The sequence below is a fragment of the Aythya fuligula genome, chromosome 5 (genome assembly GCF_009819795.1).
Source record: "Aythya fuligula isolate bAytFul2 chromosome 5, bAytFul2.pri, whole genome shotgun sequence".
Classification (NCBI taxonomy): Eukaryota; Metazoa; Chordata; class Aves; order Anseriformes; family Anatidae; genus Aythya; species Aythya fuligula.
The window spans coordinates 19,653,298-19,668,038 of NC_045563.1; the positions used below are offsets into that span (position 1 = coordinate 19,653,298).

A 14,741-nucleotide genomic window follows, 5' to 3' on the forward strand; every position below is an offset into this window, starting at 1 on the left:
AATGAGAGAGCTAGGGAGGCTTCAATATTATTTCCAATTACACACCTTCCAGCAGCAATTATTTAGCTATTAACAAAAATAATAACCAACTTCATTTCATGCTTCAGAGAGCCAAAGGGAGGACACAGGCGCTGGCTTTGTCCCACACCTTGCTGCTGTTGACATCAAATTGGTCCATGTCTGCTTGCTCATGTCTTCTGTTAATGACTGACAAATTTCCTGGCAATATGAGGCTGTTAACTGAATTTTCCAGCAGTTGGCTTGAGACCGTGAATTTAGATCACTTGAAATAATGCTGTGACAGTGGTTTTTGTTTGAAATAATCATTGAAGTCTGGTATTGTTTTGCTTTGTTTCCCTAACTTCAACTGAAGGCTATTTTTTCCCTGATTCCCATTGCTTTTCCTATTTCATTCTTGGTTTTTAGCCTAGTATTGAATGGGGACAAAACAAATTAAAGAAAAAAGAGATGGGAAACTTTTTTCTACCCAGTTCTGGTACATTGCCAGAACTGACAGTCTGGTGCCTTCCAGAAGAAAAACAAATTGACATAAAAACAAACAAACAAACAAACAAAACAAAACAAAAAACCCCACACATTTAAAACCACCTACATGTTTCTCCATCTCGCTTCCCCATCTTTACACAGTTTGGTTTCTCTTCTGTCTGCCATTTCTTCTGTATTTTCTAGGTGTCTGGTACAAAATTATAATCTAATATTTGTGCTGTTTTATAACGTCTCTTCATACAGCAGAAGCTTTCAGGAACATCATCACTCAGACTTTATTAGAGTAAATGTAGGACGTCTGAGCTAATTTTGATACATCTTCAAAGCAGCTGTGCAAAATGCTTTTGAGCAAAGAAAGAGCGTGCCATGTGGTCACCACTGACATGTATGGAAATATATCAGCTGAGATGGCTCTCTGTGTCAACAGTCCAGCAATTCATGCAGCAAATGCTCTGTTAGGTTTGTTTTCAGCAACCTTCAGTGCAGCGTTAGATCAGCAACCAGTTTTCCCTGTTGCTTATAAAAGGGTTCTGCAGCAAAAGTTTGTGATATCTGGGGATAAATAAAAAGCAAACTGCCCTGGGATTGTCTTCCAGTCTTTTCCTATCTGTCTCATGTTTTCTGAGTTTTCTGCCTTGGAGCATTAACCATTCCAAGCAGAGCCTGCTTAGGCTTTCCTGGCAGTCAGTGGACAGGTTGGCCTCCTGAAGGGATGGGTCAGATTTTGGCTCTCTGCTGCAACCAAGTTAATGCAGGAAGGTACCAAAAAATAATTCAGGCTTGACCTGAAATAATTCAGGTTGCTGCTGACCTGGCATCAAAAAATGTGTTTAGATGAATAATATAGAAGGTATTTAGACGAACATGTAAGCCATTTTATCTACATTTTCCATATGATGCTCCATCAGTTTTTCTCAGAGTTCTGCTCCTTTGCATCTTGTGTGTGCTGGGTCTCTCCCAGCCTCCTTTTTGGAGAGAAAAGAGCGTTTCTTTCCAGTAGTGTAAAAAAGGGTTAATTCTCCTACCTGCTACCCATCCAGCAGACCACAAACTCCCAAATGTATGTAGCCCCCTTAATTAACACATATACATGGGACTGGATTCTATACCCACGTTTGGTCAGATGAAGTAATTTCAGTGACCATTTGGGTACTAAACGGGATGAGGTGTGAGATCCAGCTTTCATCTTCATACTGTGTGGGAGCACTTTTGAAATTGCTACGCTCTGTCTGACAGAACTATTATTTACCACTTAACACGTCACAAATACTTCTCAGCACTTTCTGGTGCACCGGCAGTTTAGGTTCAGGGAGAAATCTGAGCATTTTGTTGGGAGATGAGTGCCTCAGACTGATGGGATACATGTCCAGACCCCACTGATGCCTTCTGCTTGATGCTTGAGTGTTGGGATGTTTATGACGATGGAGAGGCAGCCCGATATGTGTTTGAGTCATGAGCCGAAGGACCAAACACAGCCTCTGGGAAACCTCCACTCAAAGTTTGAGGAAATAACCAAATAAAAAAAATATATATATCTGTTTGCTTACATGTATCATGTATTACTGAGAGTTTTATGTCTCAAGTGCGAGCACATTAATATGAAAGCTCGCATTAACAAATAGATTTCAGATCACATGAGTCTTCATTGTTTCTCAATATGACAACTTACTTATAAACAACTAAATTTGAAAACATTTCAAACTATTTTTCCAAGCCCTGGTTCAGTCCAATATTGAAAATAATACTAATTACAGTGCATCCCTGCTCTCCTATGCTTCAGACTTGGCATTACTCAGGGAGCAAGTCCCAAAGGTCAGCAAATGACATCTCCCTTATAAACACACATACATCTGCCTTATAACCATGCTTATATAAGGCTCAGAAAAATAATTATGTGCAGACACTTGCATAAAAAAATATTTGCATCTCGCCTGTACATCCCTACTGAAAGAGCTGGACTCTACAGCTTTCATGCCATGGCTTTGGTGACACAGATCAGAGCCTGTTTTGAAGATGCTGCTGGACAGACTTGATCTCTTTCCTTAGGAAAAGGGTAAGAACTACTCTGTTGTAAAGACAGACTGGCGAAAGCCCCTTAGTGGCAACTTCAGAATGAAATAAGCTCCAGAACAGCTTTTCAGCACTAGGCCATCTGTAGCTTCATTTTCTTTGTCTTACCACACTTCAGGAAAGAGCTGGAGGCAAGAGTAGAATCATCTGTGTTGGAAAAGACGTACAAGATCGTCAAGTCCAACCTTCAAAGAGAGTAAAGAGAAAAGATTCTGGAACAAGTGAGCACAGGGATGTACAACTGAGAAAGGGGGGTAGATAATAGAGGACTTTGGGGGTACTTTTGTTTATACCTTGTAGATTTTATAATTGTTTTGTTTTCCAGTGGTCAAGTAGCAAGCCTAATCAAAACAGACCAAAACAAATAAGCAAAAAGAAAGAAAAACAGCCTAAATTGGTATTTCTGTTTATATGGCTGACCAGCAGCCATTGTCACACATTTCCGTTGGGATGAGAAGAAAATCCAGAAAAAAACCTTCTGCTCCATGAAGCCCTGCAGTGTGTGCTCATGCTCAGAAGGAGCTTCATCTGTGTCGGCAAGGTCTTTAACATCTTGAATATTCTGAACTTTGAAGCAGGTTAAGTAAGGTCTGCTTTGCTCCAGGGCTGGGGCCTCATGCGGGAGGTGGTTGTAACAGATGATCTCTTTGGGATGGGATTGTACATCTAGAGGTCACCATCAGTCTAATTCCTTTGATGAAACTGGATGATTTGTGCCCTTAAAAGCACACTTATTTCTGTTGACAACAAATGGAGGCTATGTCTACATTTCCAGCCTGTGTTGTCCTAGAAGATCTTAGTTCAGTAGAATAAAATGAGTGACCAGGAAATATGCTCAAAGAACATGCTCCTGATCCCACCTAAAACTGATCCAGAAACATTTTAGATGGCTAGCTGAGGTGTAGACATCTGTAGGCAGATCTTCCACCTGCAGAGTGACTGGACATGGGAAATGGAAATGTCCAGGTAGCAGCTAGCTGCAACTTCTGAATTTTGGCTTATATATTTATTTTAAGACCATTTTTAAATAGGTGGATGTTTGAGTGGGTTGTAGAAAGCTTGCTGCAAGCTCAGCAAAGCTGTGCCAGAGACAACACCTCTGCTGTTCCCCCTACCTAGCACTGACAGGGATTTTTCTTCAAAAACAGACAAATTAAATAAATAAATAAATAAATAAATAAATAAAATACCAATTGCAAGTGCAATACTTTGCGTCAAAATGAAAAGGCTGTACACCAACTGGTGATGCTATAGAAGAACAATGATTCTGTCTGGGGGAAAAAAAAAGAAGAGAGAAAAATCCTTAAAATTTCCAGAAAGCAGTAGTGGGAATTCCTAGCTTCTCTCTTTTACACATCTTGGAATATATTTATTTGACTTTGATTTGTTACACTTGAATAAACTTTATGGCTCCTTAGTATACATGTATGCTATATAAATCACAGCAGTGTTTATTTGCTTTTAATACCTGTGTGATTATAGCCTTCGCTTGTTTGACTTGGAATTTTGGCTAACGACAGAGTCACCTTATAATTTTCTAAAAATTATACTACTTTCTATTGCATTTACTGTATGGGTGAAGCTGTGATTCTTCCACAATATTTCTCTCTTGGAGCTTTATTTCACTGATTCGTTTTATTTCTATACATCTTCACCATAACTTAATAAAAATATGGATGGTGAAAACTTCACAGCTTTGTCTGGCTTCATCCTCTTGGGATTCTCTGGTGTTCCAGAGCTACAAATGCCCATGTTCATTATTTTCTTATCATTGTATGCACTATTGGTGATGGGGAACCTGCTGCTGATGCTGCTGATTAACACTGACCCCCAGCTGTACGCACCCATGTATTTCTTCCTGACGCACTTGTCCTTCATGGACTTCTGCCTTTCCTCTGCTGTCATCCCCAAAGCCCTGGAGACCTTCCTGTTTGGGACAAGCAACATCTCTTTTGTGGGCTGCTTTGCCCAGATGCATGTTTTCCTCATGCTCGTCATCTGCGAGTGCTTTCTCCTGGGGGTGATGGTTTACGACCGGTATGCAGCCGTGTGCCAGCCACTGCACTACACTGCCCTCATGTCCTGGGCACGTTGCTACAGGATGACCATGCTGGTGTATGCTGCAGGCTTCCTAACCTCGCTGGTACACACGGTGATGGCGGGGAGGTTGGCTTTCTGCCGGGCGAGGAGCATCGACCACTTCTTCTGCGAGCTGCCTGCCCTCCTGCACCTCTCCTGCTCCAGCACCCGCCCCAACCACATCCTGCAGGTCTGCAGTGCTGAGCTCAACATCTTGGGCTCCATCCTGGTGATCCTGGCATCCTACACCTGCATCCTCTACACAGTCCTGCGGATGCCTTCTGCAGGGACGCGAATGAAGTTGTTCTCCACCTGCACCTCCCACCTGGCTGCCATCACCATCTTCTACGTGCCAGGGCTGGTCACCTACATGCTGCCCAGCAAAGCTAGACCACAGGGCGAAGAGAAACTGGTTTCTGTCTTCTACACTGCAGTGACCCCCTTGCTCAACCCCCTGGTCTACAGCCTGAGGAACAGGGAGGTGAAGGGGGCTCTGAGGAGGCTGTGGGGCCAAAGGCTGTTCCCACATGTGCACTGACTTTGAAGCCACATTGGGAGCTCTGCAGCGCTTTGGCGGTAATGAAGGAACAGTCATCAGCTGGCGTTATTGTTGAGCTTACAGACAGGGAGATCACACAGCAATAACAGGTACAGAGTACCACACAGCAAATCATCCACTTCAAACAATCACGATGCATTTTAATCATGGCATGAGCCTTCAATAGTCCGTCAGAATAATTGTCAGCGCTTGTGCAGCAAAAACAACATGGTACCCTGATGTTTTGTGTATAGGTCATTTTCCCTGCTGTAAAGAAGAAACATCAGAAACCACAAAGCCATGGCATTAGCTCAGGGGACTTGTATCTGTACCAACAACTTGCCATGGGCACACGTAGATTAATTAGAACATTGCCAGAAGCACATCCCAATCAAAATCTTCACATAGATCTTCTTGGGATGTGTTTTTGTTTGTTTTGTTTTGTTTTTACATCTACTTATCTTTTCTTTTTGGATAATTAGAGTCTCAAATTCTTTGTGTGGCAATCACTGAACAACACCTGACAGAATTATGTCTCTTCTGCAGGGTGCAGCATGACTGAGGTGAAAGGTGTTCTAGAGAGAACAGTAGGCAGAAAGATTTTTTTAATGTTTAATCAAGACATGCCCTATATGTTCAATGAACTATACAATTTATGGAAGAATGTGTACAACCATTGTTGCTTGTATAAATGCTGAAGTCAATAAATAGTGACTTATTTAAATAAACATCTTTGTAAACTACGTTGTTGTTGTTTTTTTGTTTGTTTGTTTTTCCTAAAAGAGTCATAATGAAGAACGAATGAATGAATGAAATGGCAACCAGTTAAAACCACTATAGAGCTTTTAAACAAACCTTGTGGTGGAGCTTGTATGAAAAACAGAGGCATTTGGGCAAATCCCCACAAGACAGAGAGAGGGGCTGCTGAAATGCTTATTCGGGGTGACTCAGGATAGTGGGGCGAGAACTGTCACACACAGCAGAGGAGCTCGGCACTCCTTTCTACTCCATCCTTCCACCCATGGTGCAGAGGAACACGTCAGAGGAGGTGAAGCGCAGTGCTGGACCTGTTTAGGGTGCTGGGTGGGAAACAAAAAAAAAACGGTTCCTATCTTGCTGGGGCATCAGAAAGGGCAGCCACGGTCATTGTTCCCACCTGGGGCATCCACCTTCAGCCAGACGTCCACATGTCTCTTCACTACCTCCAGGGATGGGGACTCCACCACCTCCCCAGGCAGCCCGTCCCAATGCCCAACCGCCCTCTCAGTGACTAAATTCTTCCTGACCTAAACCTCCCCTGGAACAACTTGATGGCTCCCAATAGCAAAACACATGAACTGCTCCTCAGGTTGGGCAAGACCATCTAGTGTCCAAGCTGAGAGTAACACAAGCTTTTGTGAAAGGGTTTACAAAGAATGTTGGTTTGTTTTCCTGGTGTTGTCTCTTGTGAAGTGAGCCCTGCTAAGCTGGATGCTCTGGGCAGATTTTATTTTATTCTATGTTATTCATCCACAATGCAGACCTTTACAGCTGAGAAAAAATATAAAATAAAATAAATAAAATAAAATAAAATAAAATAAAATAAAATAAAATAAAATAGTTAAGATATTGTAATAACCAATGCAGTTGTTAAGCTTAGGTCATGATCCCCATGGCCATCAAAATAAATCATGGTCACTCAACTATTTAGCATCTTGATAAATACACCAGATCACAACATGTAGACTTACTGCCCTCATCACCTGCTCACTCAGTGTCTCTGCTCCCTTTCTCTTTCCTTACTTTCCACAGCACATCCTCCTGGAAGAAAATGAGATTATTTTCTTGTAGTTTGCAGAAATGAGGCTTTTTTTGGTAATACCTCCACAAAGCCCTCCAGTTCTTGAGCTTGCTCCTGGAGGGAATCACTACTTGAATTAGTGCAATTTCTTATGAAACTGAGGCTAAAAGGGAGAATCCTTTTGAGCTTATTTGTACCACCTTCTCTGATATTACCTAATTTCTGAATAAAGCAAGAGATGACAAGGAAATGCTTATGAGACCTGTGAAGGCAGGATGTTGGGTAACACGGAGTCTCTGCAAAATTTAAAGCAGGGTTAAAATTTGCTGCATCTGTTTCTCTACAAGTATGTGACTCCTTACTACTCTGGAGAGCCAACACAAACCTCTTGCCTCTTTCCTTTTACATCAGCTGATCGGGGTCAACTTGGTCAGTGGGCAGCTCGCAAAAATGTTTTTTGCCGTGGCTCTTCTGAGCACATCCTTGACCTCTTTGTTCCTCAAGCTGTAGATCATGGGGTTAAGCATAGGGACAACCATGGTGTAAAACACTGCGGTGACTTTCTCCATTTGCAGCGAGTATTTGGAAGCCGTCTGCATGTGGCTGAGTCCAGCGGGCACGTAGAACAAGGTGACGGTCAGCAGGTGGGAGGCGCAGGTGGAGAAGGCTTTGTGCCTGCCTCTGGCAGAGCTGATCCTCAGGATGCAGACGAGGATGTATGCGTATGAGATGAGGATGATGAAGAGCACGGACATGGAAATGGTCCCATTGAAGGTTACAAGCAAAAGCTCATTGAGGTGGTCATCAGCACAGGTGAGTTTCAGCAGAGGGTTGGTGTCACAGAAGTAATGGTTGATGACATTGGGCCCACAGAACGGCAAGGGCAACAAGCAGCACGTTTGGGTTAGGGAGTTCAAAATCCCTCCCAGGTACGACCCAGCCACCAGCTGCACACAGACTCTCTTGGGCATGGAAACAGCGTAGAGCAGGGGGTTGCAAATAGCTACGCAGCGGTCGTATGCCATCACAGCCAGCAAGAACACCTCTGTGGTCACGAACACAAGAAAAAAGAAATGCTGGGTGAAGCAGGCAGAGTAAGAAATGGTTTTATTTTCAACCAGGAAGACAATAAGCAGCCTGGGACAAAAGACAGAGGAGTAGCAAAGATCAACAACAGACAAATTGCAGAGGAAGAAGTACATGGGAGTGTGCAGCTGGGGGGTTGTCGTGATCAGAGTGATGAGCCCAAGATTGCCCATCAGGGTGATGAGATAAATCACTGAGAAGACTATGAAGAGAGGAGTCTGCAGCTTGGGCTCACTTGTCAGTCCTAGGAGGATGAACTGGGTCACCACGGAGCTATTGCCTTCAGCCATATCACCACGTATCAGAGTAGCGTACCTGTTGGAAGGAGGAAAAACTGGGTAGTATGTAAGAGCAATGGCATGGCTTGCATATGATGCTGCTATCAGCAAGTACCTTATGTTGATTGCCCATTAAAAGTAAAAAGCTTTGATAGTCAAGGCACCAGCTAACTCTGGTTAGGTTCCCAGCAAGCCCCCACGGGCAGAGCAACTCACACGAAGCCCTTCAGAAGCTGCGTTTTGTCCTCTTTAGTCATGAGGCTGAATTTAAAAATGAGTTTTCCTTTTCAGAAAAAAAAGCCAGTAACGCATGATTCGAAAAAACATTTGGAGACGCTGTGGTGGATTTGTGAGGACTTTACAAATGTGCTGCCTTTCCCCATGAGAAGGCTCAGCATGCCAGGGTCATGAAGTCGCAGGATGGAGTAACTTCTCCCTAACCACTGAGAGAAGGGAACGTCCCCCAGCCAGTGTGGGAATTCAGAGAAATGGGGTTTTGTTACACTTAACGTGTGTCTGCTCCAGCTCAATTAGTATTTACATGTTTTTTCTCCTCCCAAGATGGGCATTTTCAGGCTGGGCTTCAGCATTGCAGGACAAAGATGTGACTTGTACACAATACATATTTAGTAGAAATCTGTTCGTTGTATCCATGGAAATCCAGGCGGTGAGGAACAACAACAAAAAATTAATCATGTATTAGAAGGCTCCATACAATAGAAAGAAAATTGGTGCCTTCACTTTTCAAACCACAAAACACTGTGCACGTGGTATTTTTCTAATCAAGACCCTCCCGTCCCCATTACTCACTCTTTCTAGTAGAGCACAGCAGATTTCAGGAATCCTTCCTATGCCTGGAAGCCTGGTTCCTGGTATAAAAAGCTGTTCTCATGTTAATTATCAATAAGATGATTGTGATAAACTGCAGTGGAAAACTTTGTGTAGGGAAACGTAGGGAAAAAGAAAAAGGTAGTGGAATGAGATGACCCAGAAGGCAGGCAGGTGGGTGGTACTTGAGATGAACAGCAAGGAAAGAGGGGCCCTAATTCAGAAGCTCCTTGAAGCAAACTTGTGCCACCACATCAGGAAAACCTCCTATGTGTGGCTCAGCACCCTCGTTCCCCTCCTTCTGCTTCTCTGCAATACGGAGGCCTCTCCCTAATGCTCAGCTGTCTCATAGTTTTCAAAGACCCTTGCTCTCCCTTATTAAAGGCACGATTAGCACCTACCCAACTCGAGCGTGCTGCTGTTTTCTCTACAGGACATTGCCCTGAAGCATGACAGGATGCAGGGGGCAATGCCTGGTGGTTCTGCTCATGCACCAGGCATCAGTGAATGTGTTACTTAATCACCTGTGTTGTAGTGGTTCCCACCAGGGAACCCAAATTTGAGATCTATTGCCACATCCCACTTTTCCCACATGCAGCTAGAGTCCTACTTACCGTTCCATAGCAGACACTGTTCTCAGTTTACAGATCCCTTCATGAGTTGCCAACAACCACAGATAGCTGCTAGGATATTTCTAGGTTTTGGCTGCAGCTGCTTTTCCCTTCCACTAAATGACCGTTTTCCTGAGTGCACCTGGACATCCTTACCACATAGAAAATCCACCCCACCCTAGTGCTGGGACCAAGTTCTCTCTTTCCCAAGCAATGATCAATATTCCATCGGGAGTTGCTCCAGGCACTGCTGCACAGTTTTATTCTGCTTAGAGAAAAATCCCCATGGCCAAAACTCCCGCAGAACCAAAAGTTGTGCTGATTCCTCACAGGCTGAGACCTGTGCAGGTCTCCCAGGCTGCACGGCTTCTGTGTGTGGCCATAACATGCTCCTACCCTTGTCTTCCCTCTGTCTGCTCTATTCATTTTATGTGTTCAGGGCAGGAGAGTAGCTCTTCAAATGTTTTCTCTGAGATTTTGTCCCAATCAGATGGTGACGCCTACATAGGAAGCCTCCAGGTAACATCTAGTCATTAGAATTTCAGATGTACGGAAAATGTAGAGTCCAGGTATATTTTGCTAAGCTTTTGCTCTGTATCAATAATCTTACAAGCTTGAATACTGTGTGATTTAACCCTACACTGGATTTGAAGTGTGTGCCTACAGTCCTGCTTTCCCTGCATAACACTGCGCTCTTACCTGGCATCCAAACGTGTTTCTGCGATTTGCACACCAAATGTGCACGTTGTCCTAAGGTAGAAAGAAGAAATGGGATCCATTTTTCTCCATTCTTAGAAATATTCTGATATTAGACGTGGAGGGAAGTTTGCAGATGTGCCGCTGAGAAGCGAGGCAGAACGGCCACAGCAGCCTTTTGACCAGGGCGGGTTACGTAGCGTCCCCAAGGGCTTGTGCAGGGGGGCAGCTGCGGGATGCATTTACTCCTTTGGCTCTCATTGATAAAATCCCCAAAGTAAATCGCAGCTCAGCAAAGTTTCACGCCAACCACAAAGGGGATCATTAGAAACTCTCGTAAGAATCTGGGTAAGCATGGACTTGGATCTGGTCTCCCCCGGCTAACCATGTGGAAAGTGCTCATTAACGTTTGTTTGTTCAGCGCTGGTGTGGATGAGGTGAGATGGGTTGGGGGAAGGAACCTTTATTTTGGCAAAGCCACGGAGGGAAAGAAGCTATATGACAAAGCTTGATGGGATGCCAAGGTTGGGCAGGCATGCTCCCCAATTCCCGTGTTAGGAAGATGGCTCCTAGAGAAGTGGAAGTCTGCTCAAAATGAAAGTGACTACTTCTGGGTGCCTGCCTGAAGGCACCTATCGGGGACATAGATACCCAAGCTCCTTATAATTCAATCAAGAGTCTGATCTAGCTCTCCAAGCTGCTTCTGCAGGCAGTGAAGGAGAAACACATTCCGCCCTGAAAATGCATCAGAGGATGCGTCCCATCTGTGACTGCAGATCAGGTTCCTAACATTTAGACAAGCAAATGAGAACAGATTTGTAATTGCTAACAGGTGTGGGTTTGTTTTTGCTTTCTGTTAGTTTCTTCATTTTTGGGCAGTGGTTACATTTGTTCCCTTCACCATGAGATCTTCCCCGTGATTTAAGACGCAGCAGTGCCCACAGCCAAGGAGATTGGCACTGGAACCTTTGTCAAATCCCCCAGACTCTGTGGTTTTGAACACACCAAAGAGCATGTGAGTAACAAGGCCTTTCCAGCCCAAGCAGTGACTATTTGGCAGCTTTTAGGTGTAACATTAGCTTTGAGCACTGTACGTAGCCAGAGCACTTGGAGCACCTGAAGCTTCAGATCAATTTCCCTACTGAGTGGTGGAGGAGGCTTAAAAATCAGGGTTATTTTAACAATGTTAATAGAAGCCCCCTCTGAAACAAGCCTGGTTTCTTGCTGTATAAGTTTGTAAAGAGGTGACCCACAGATCTGTTGTCAACAACTCTTTCAAGTCACTGTTAACACCTGGATTAAAACATGGATTTCCTGTATTCAGGCCTCAGCTTGATTTATTGCCTATTTTCATTAATGAGTTTCCTCATGAAAAATGAGATTTTACTTTACCAGTGCAACCTTCAGCAACAAGGTTTAACCTATCAGTCCAGAGAATTTAGTAAATGTATTTGCATATAAATTTTATTCTGGAAAGAAAAAAAAACCACACATCGTTTTGACAAGTAAAAGGTTATGCAAAATACAGAACAAAATTAAAAAAAAAAAAAGGCATTGTTTTTTTTCTCCTTAGTCTGGGATCTGTGTCTCTGTGTGCACAATGTGGAAGGATGTGTTAAGAAATCAAGGGGCTGAGGAGGTTTCCATTTTAGGTTTATTGACATTTTTCTTATTAAACATAAAATTGAGCCTAGCAGGGAGATTCAGGGTTGGAGAGCTGCAGTTTCAGGTCAGCTTGTCAGGTCAGCTTATGCATTAAGAGCAGGGCAGGGCTTTGGAATCCATGATACAGATTTTTTATTTTTTTTTTTTTAAAAGAAAAATGACGACAGTAAGGGAAGGAGGAATCCAGTACCTGAGGTCCTCACTAAAGGGAGAAGCTTACCTCATTATTTCAAGTCTCCTCCCAATTCCACCTTGCCTTCCGTTCATGTCTCCCCATTTTCTGCCTTTGCTGCTTGCACCTTACCTCTTTTTAGATGAGCCGTGTCAGGGAGAAATCTCTCCTCCAATACCTGTACCTGGTTCACTCTGTAGGTGCTCAGCTTTTTACCTCTTAAATCAAAAGGGGATTTGTGGTTGGGTGTCACCTCCCATCCCTGAGGCCTCAATGTGAAAAGCCTCCAAGTGACAGAGGCTGCAGCTGAACTGCTGAACGCAGCCCCCTTGTTCCTCACCCACCACCTTCTCACCCCTTCCAGCTCCCCCAAGCTGCAGATCTCAGCCCTCTTTGCCCCCCAGCCCCGCGTCTTACTACCGCTGCTGAAGCACTCGCATCTTTCACTAGCCTAGCCTTGTCAGAAGGACTTTGACAGCAACCTACCAAGCAGTGACACACAGGACAGAAAGACAACTGTTTGTTATTAGCCAAAAATTCCCAGTGGAGCATAAAAACTAACGGCTGGGGTTTGAGTCTGGTTATTTCCCCTTTTTGAACTTGGCTGCGGCACTGTTGGTCTTGGCTTTCTTCTTTGCCGACCCCTTGGACTCGGGCTCCTTGCGCTTGGCTGATGTGATGGAGCCCGTCACCTTGAAGAAGTCATCCAGCCGGCCCTGCGTGCTGCCCTGACGGCTTTTGCTCAGCCTTTTGACGCCGTTGCGGACGCGCTCCTCGTTGAACTGCTTCTCCACGCACATGAACTGGACGAGCTCCTCTTCGTTTGGCTCCGTCCACTTCAGCTCAACATCGTCAGGGTTGACCACGTCCGGCTCTAGGAAGAGCTTCTGGGCCTCTTTGTGCAACCAGTTCTCGGGCAGAGGGTACTTCTTGGTGTCTATGTGCTGAACGATCGCCTCAATGGTTTTGTGCTGCCTGATGAGCTCAACGGCCCGCTTGGGCCCGATGCCGCGGATGCTCTCGCAGTAGTCGCATCCCAGGAGGATGCACAGATCCACAAACTGTTCCCAGGTCAGATCGAGGTCCTGCAGGATACGGTTCAGGTGGAACTCCTGGATGGGCAGCTTCTTAGCCTCGCTGGCGGTAAGATGCCGCATCAGCACGGGACTGCCGAAGGTCAGGCAATCCATATCTTCCGTGGCGGCCGCATAGACCTTCCCCGCCTTCACCAGGGTGGCGCAGCTGGCTTCCGCCTCCCCCGGCGCCTCCACGTAGGGGATGCCCATCAGCATCAGCAGCTTCTTGCACTCATCGGTGTGCTGCTGGGTCACCTTGACCAGCCTCTTGCTGAACTTCTCGATGTTGGTCTCCTCTCCGGCCTGCTGGGCCTCCTGCAGGTGCTTCTCGGCCTCGGCCCGGCGCTCGGTTCTCTTGGCCAGCTCCCCCGACTTCAGCTGGGGCGGCTTGCCGTCGAAGACGTACACGGGCTTGATGCCGTTCTCCACCATGCGGATGGTGCGGTAGAACATGCCCATCAGGTGGCTGGTGGTCTCGCCCTCCTCGTTCTGCAGCACCTCGGCGCCCTGCCGCACGGCGATCAGGAACTGGTAGATGCTCATGGAGGCGTCGATGGCCACCTTGCGCCCGAAGTACGCCTTGATGTCGTTCTCGCGGATGGCGCCAGGCGCCACGTCGGCGATCAGCTTGGCCAGGCCGTGGATTCCCATCCTGCGGGGCACAGGGGCTGCGCTCAGCGCCCGTGGGGGCTGGGAAGGAACAGGGGGATGGGGACGGCCCCCCACAGCACCGGGAGTATGTGCCCTGCGGGATGCAGACCCCGAAACTGGTCCCGGTCCCAGTTCCAGCCCTGGCCCCAATCCCTGCTCCCGGTCCCTGGCACTGGTCCCGCTCCCAGTCCCTAGTCCTGGTCCCAGCCCCCAGCCCTGTTCCCAGGTCCCGGTTCCCATTCCCAATCCCGATTCCAGCCCCTGGTCCTGGTCCTGTTCCCAGTCCCTGTTCCCATATCCCGGTCCCGGTCCCATTCCTGTTCCCGGTCCCCGTTCCCAATCCCGGTACCAGCCCCTGGCCCCAGTCCCGTTCCCGTTCCCTGGTCCTGGTCCTGTTCCCATTCCCGGTCCCAGCTCCCGGTCCCGCTTCCCGTCCCCGGTCCCATTCCTGTTCCCAATCCTGGTCCCGGTCCCTGCTCCCAGGTCCCTGTCCCCATTTCCAATCCCGGTACCAGCCCCTTGCCCCGGCCCCGTTCCCATTCCCTGGTCCCAGCCCTGGTCCCGGTCCCGGTCCCGTTCCCAGCCCCCAGCCCCGCTCCCCCCGCCGCCATTACCCTCCCGGTGCCGCCGCTCCCGCGCTCAGCCGCGCGGCCCGCCGGAGCCAATGAGCAGCGGCTCCCTCCCGCCGCGCCCCGCCCCCCGTC

The 14,741-nt window shown here is 46.5% G+C and overlaps 3 protein-coding genes across 3 annotated transcripts; 1 reads left to right on the forward strand and 2 right to left on the reverse strand.

The window, feature by feature from the left end:
- The first annotated feature begins 4,249 nt into the window (after positions 1 to 4,249).
- On the forward strand, positions 4,250 to 5,194 carry LOC116489510 (olfactory receptor 8I2-like). Its single transcript, XM_032187933.1, has one exon. The coding sequence runs from the start codon at positions 4,250 to 4,252 to the stop codon at positions 5,192 to 5,194; it is 945 nt and encodes a 314-aa protein (XP_032043824.1).
- A 2,187-nt stretch (positions 5,195 to 7,381) lies between these two features.
- Positions 7,382 to 8,356, reverse strand: LOC116489511 (olfactory receptor 1052-like). Its single transcript, XM_032187934.1, has one exon. It carries the CDS (start codon positions 8,348 to 8,350, stop codon positions 7,382 to 7,384), a length of 969 nt encoding a protein of 322 aa, XP_032043825.1. The 5' UTR covers positions 8,351 to 8,356.
- A 3,928-nt stretch (positions 8,357 to 12,284) lies between these two features.
- Positions 12,285 to 14,697, reverse strand: FEN1 (flap structure-specific endonuclease 1). The gene is made up of 2 exons (XM_032189120.1): positions 14,652 to 14,697; positions 12,285 to 14,038 (listed from the first exon to the last, which is right to left on the reverse strand). The coding sequence occupies exon 2, from the start codon at positions 14,035 to 14,037 to the stop codon at positions 12,892 to 12,894; it is 1,146 nt and encodes a 381-aa protein (XP_032045011.1). The 5' UTR covers position 14,038; positions 14,652 to 14,697; the 3' UTR covers positions 12,285 to 12,891.
- Positions 14,698 to 14,741: the final 44 nt, after the last annotated feature.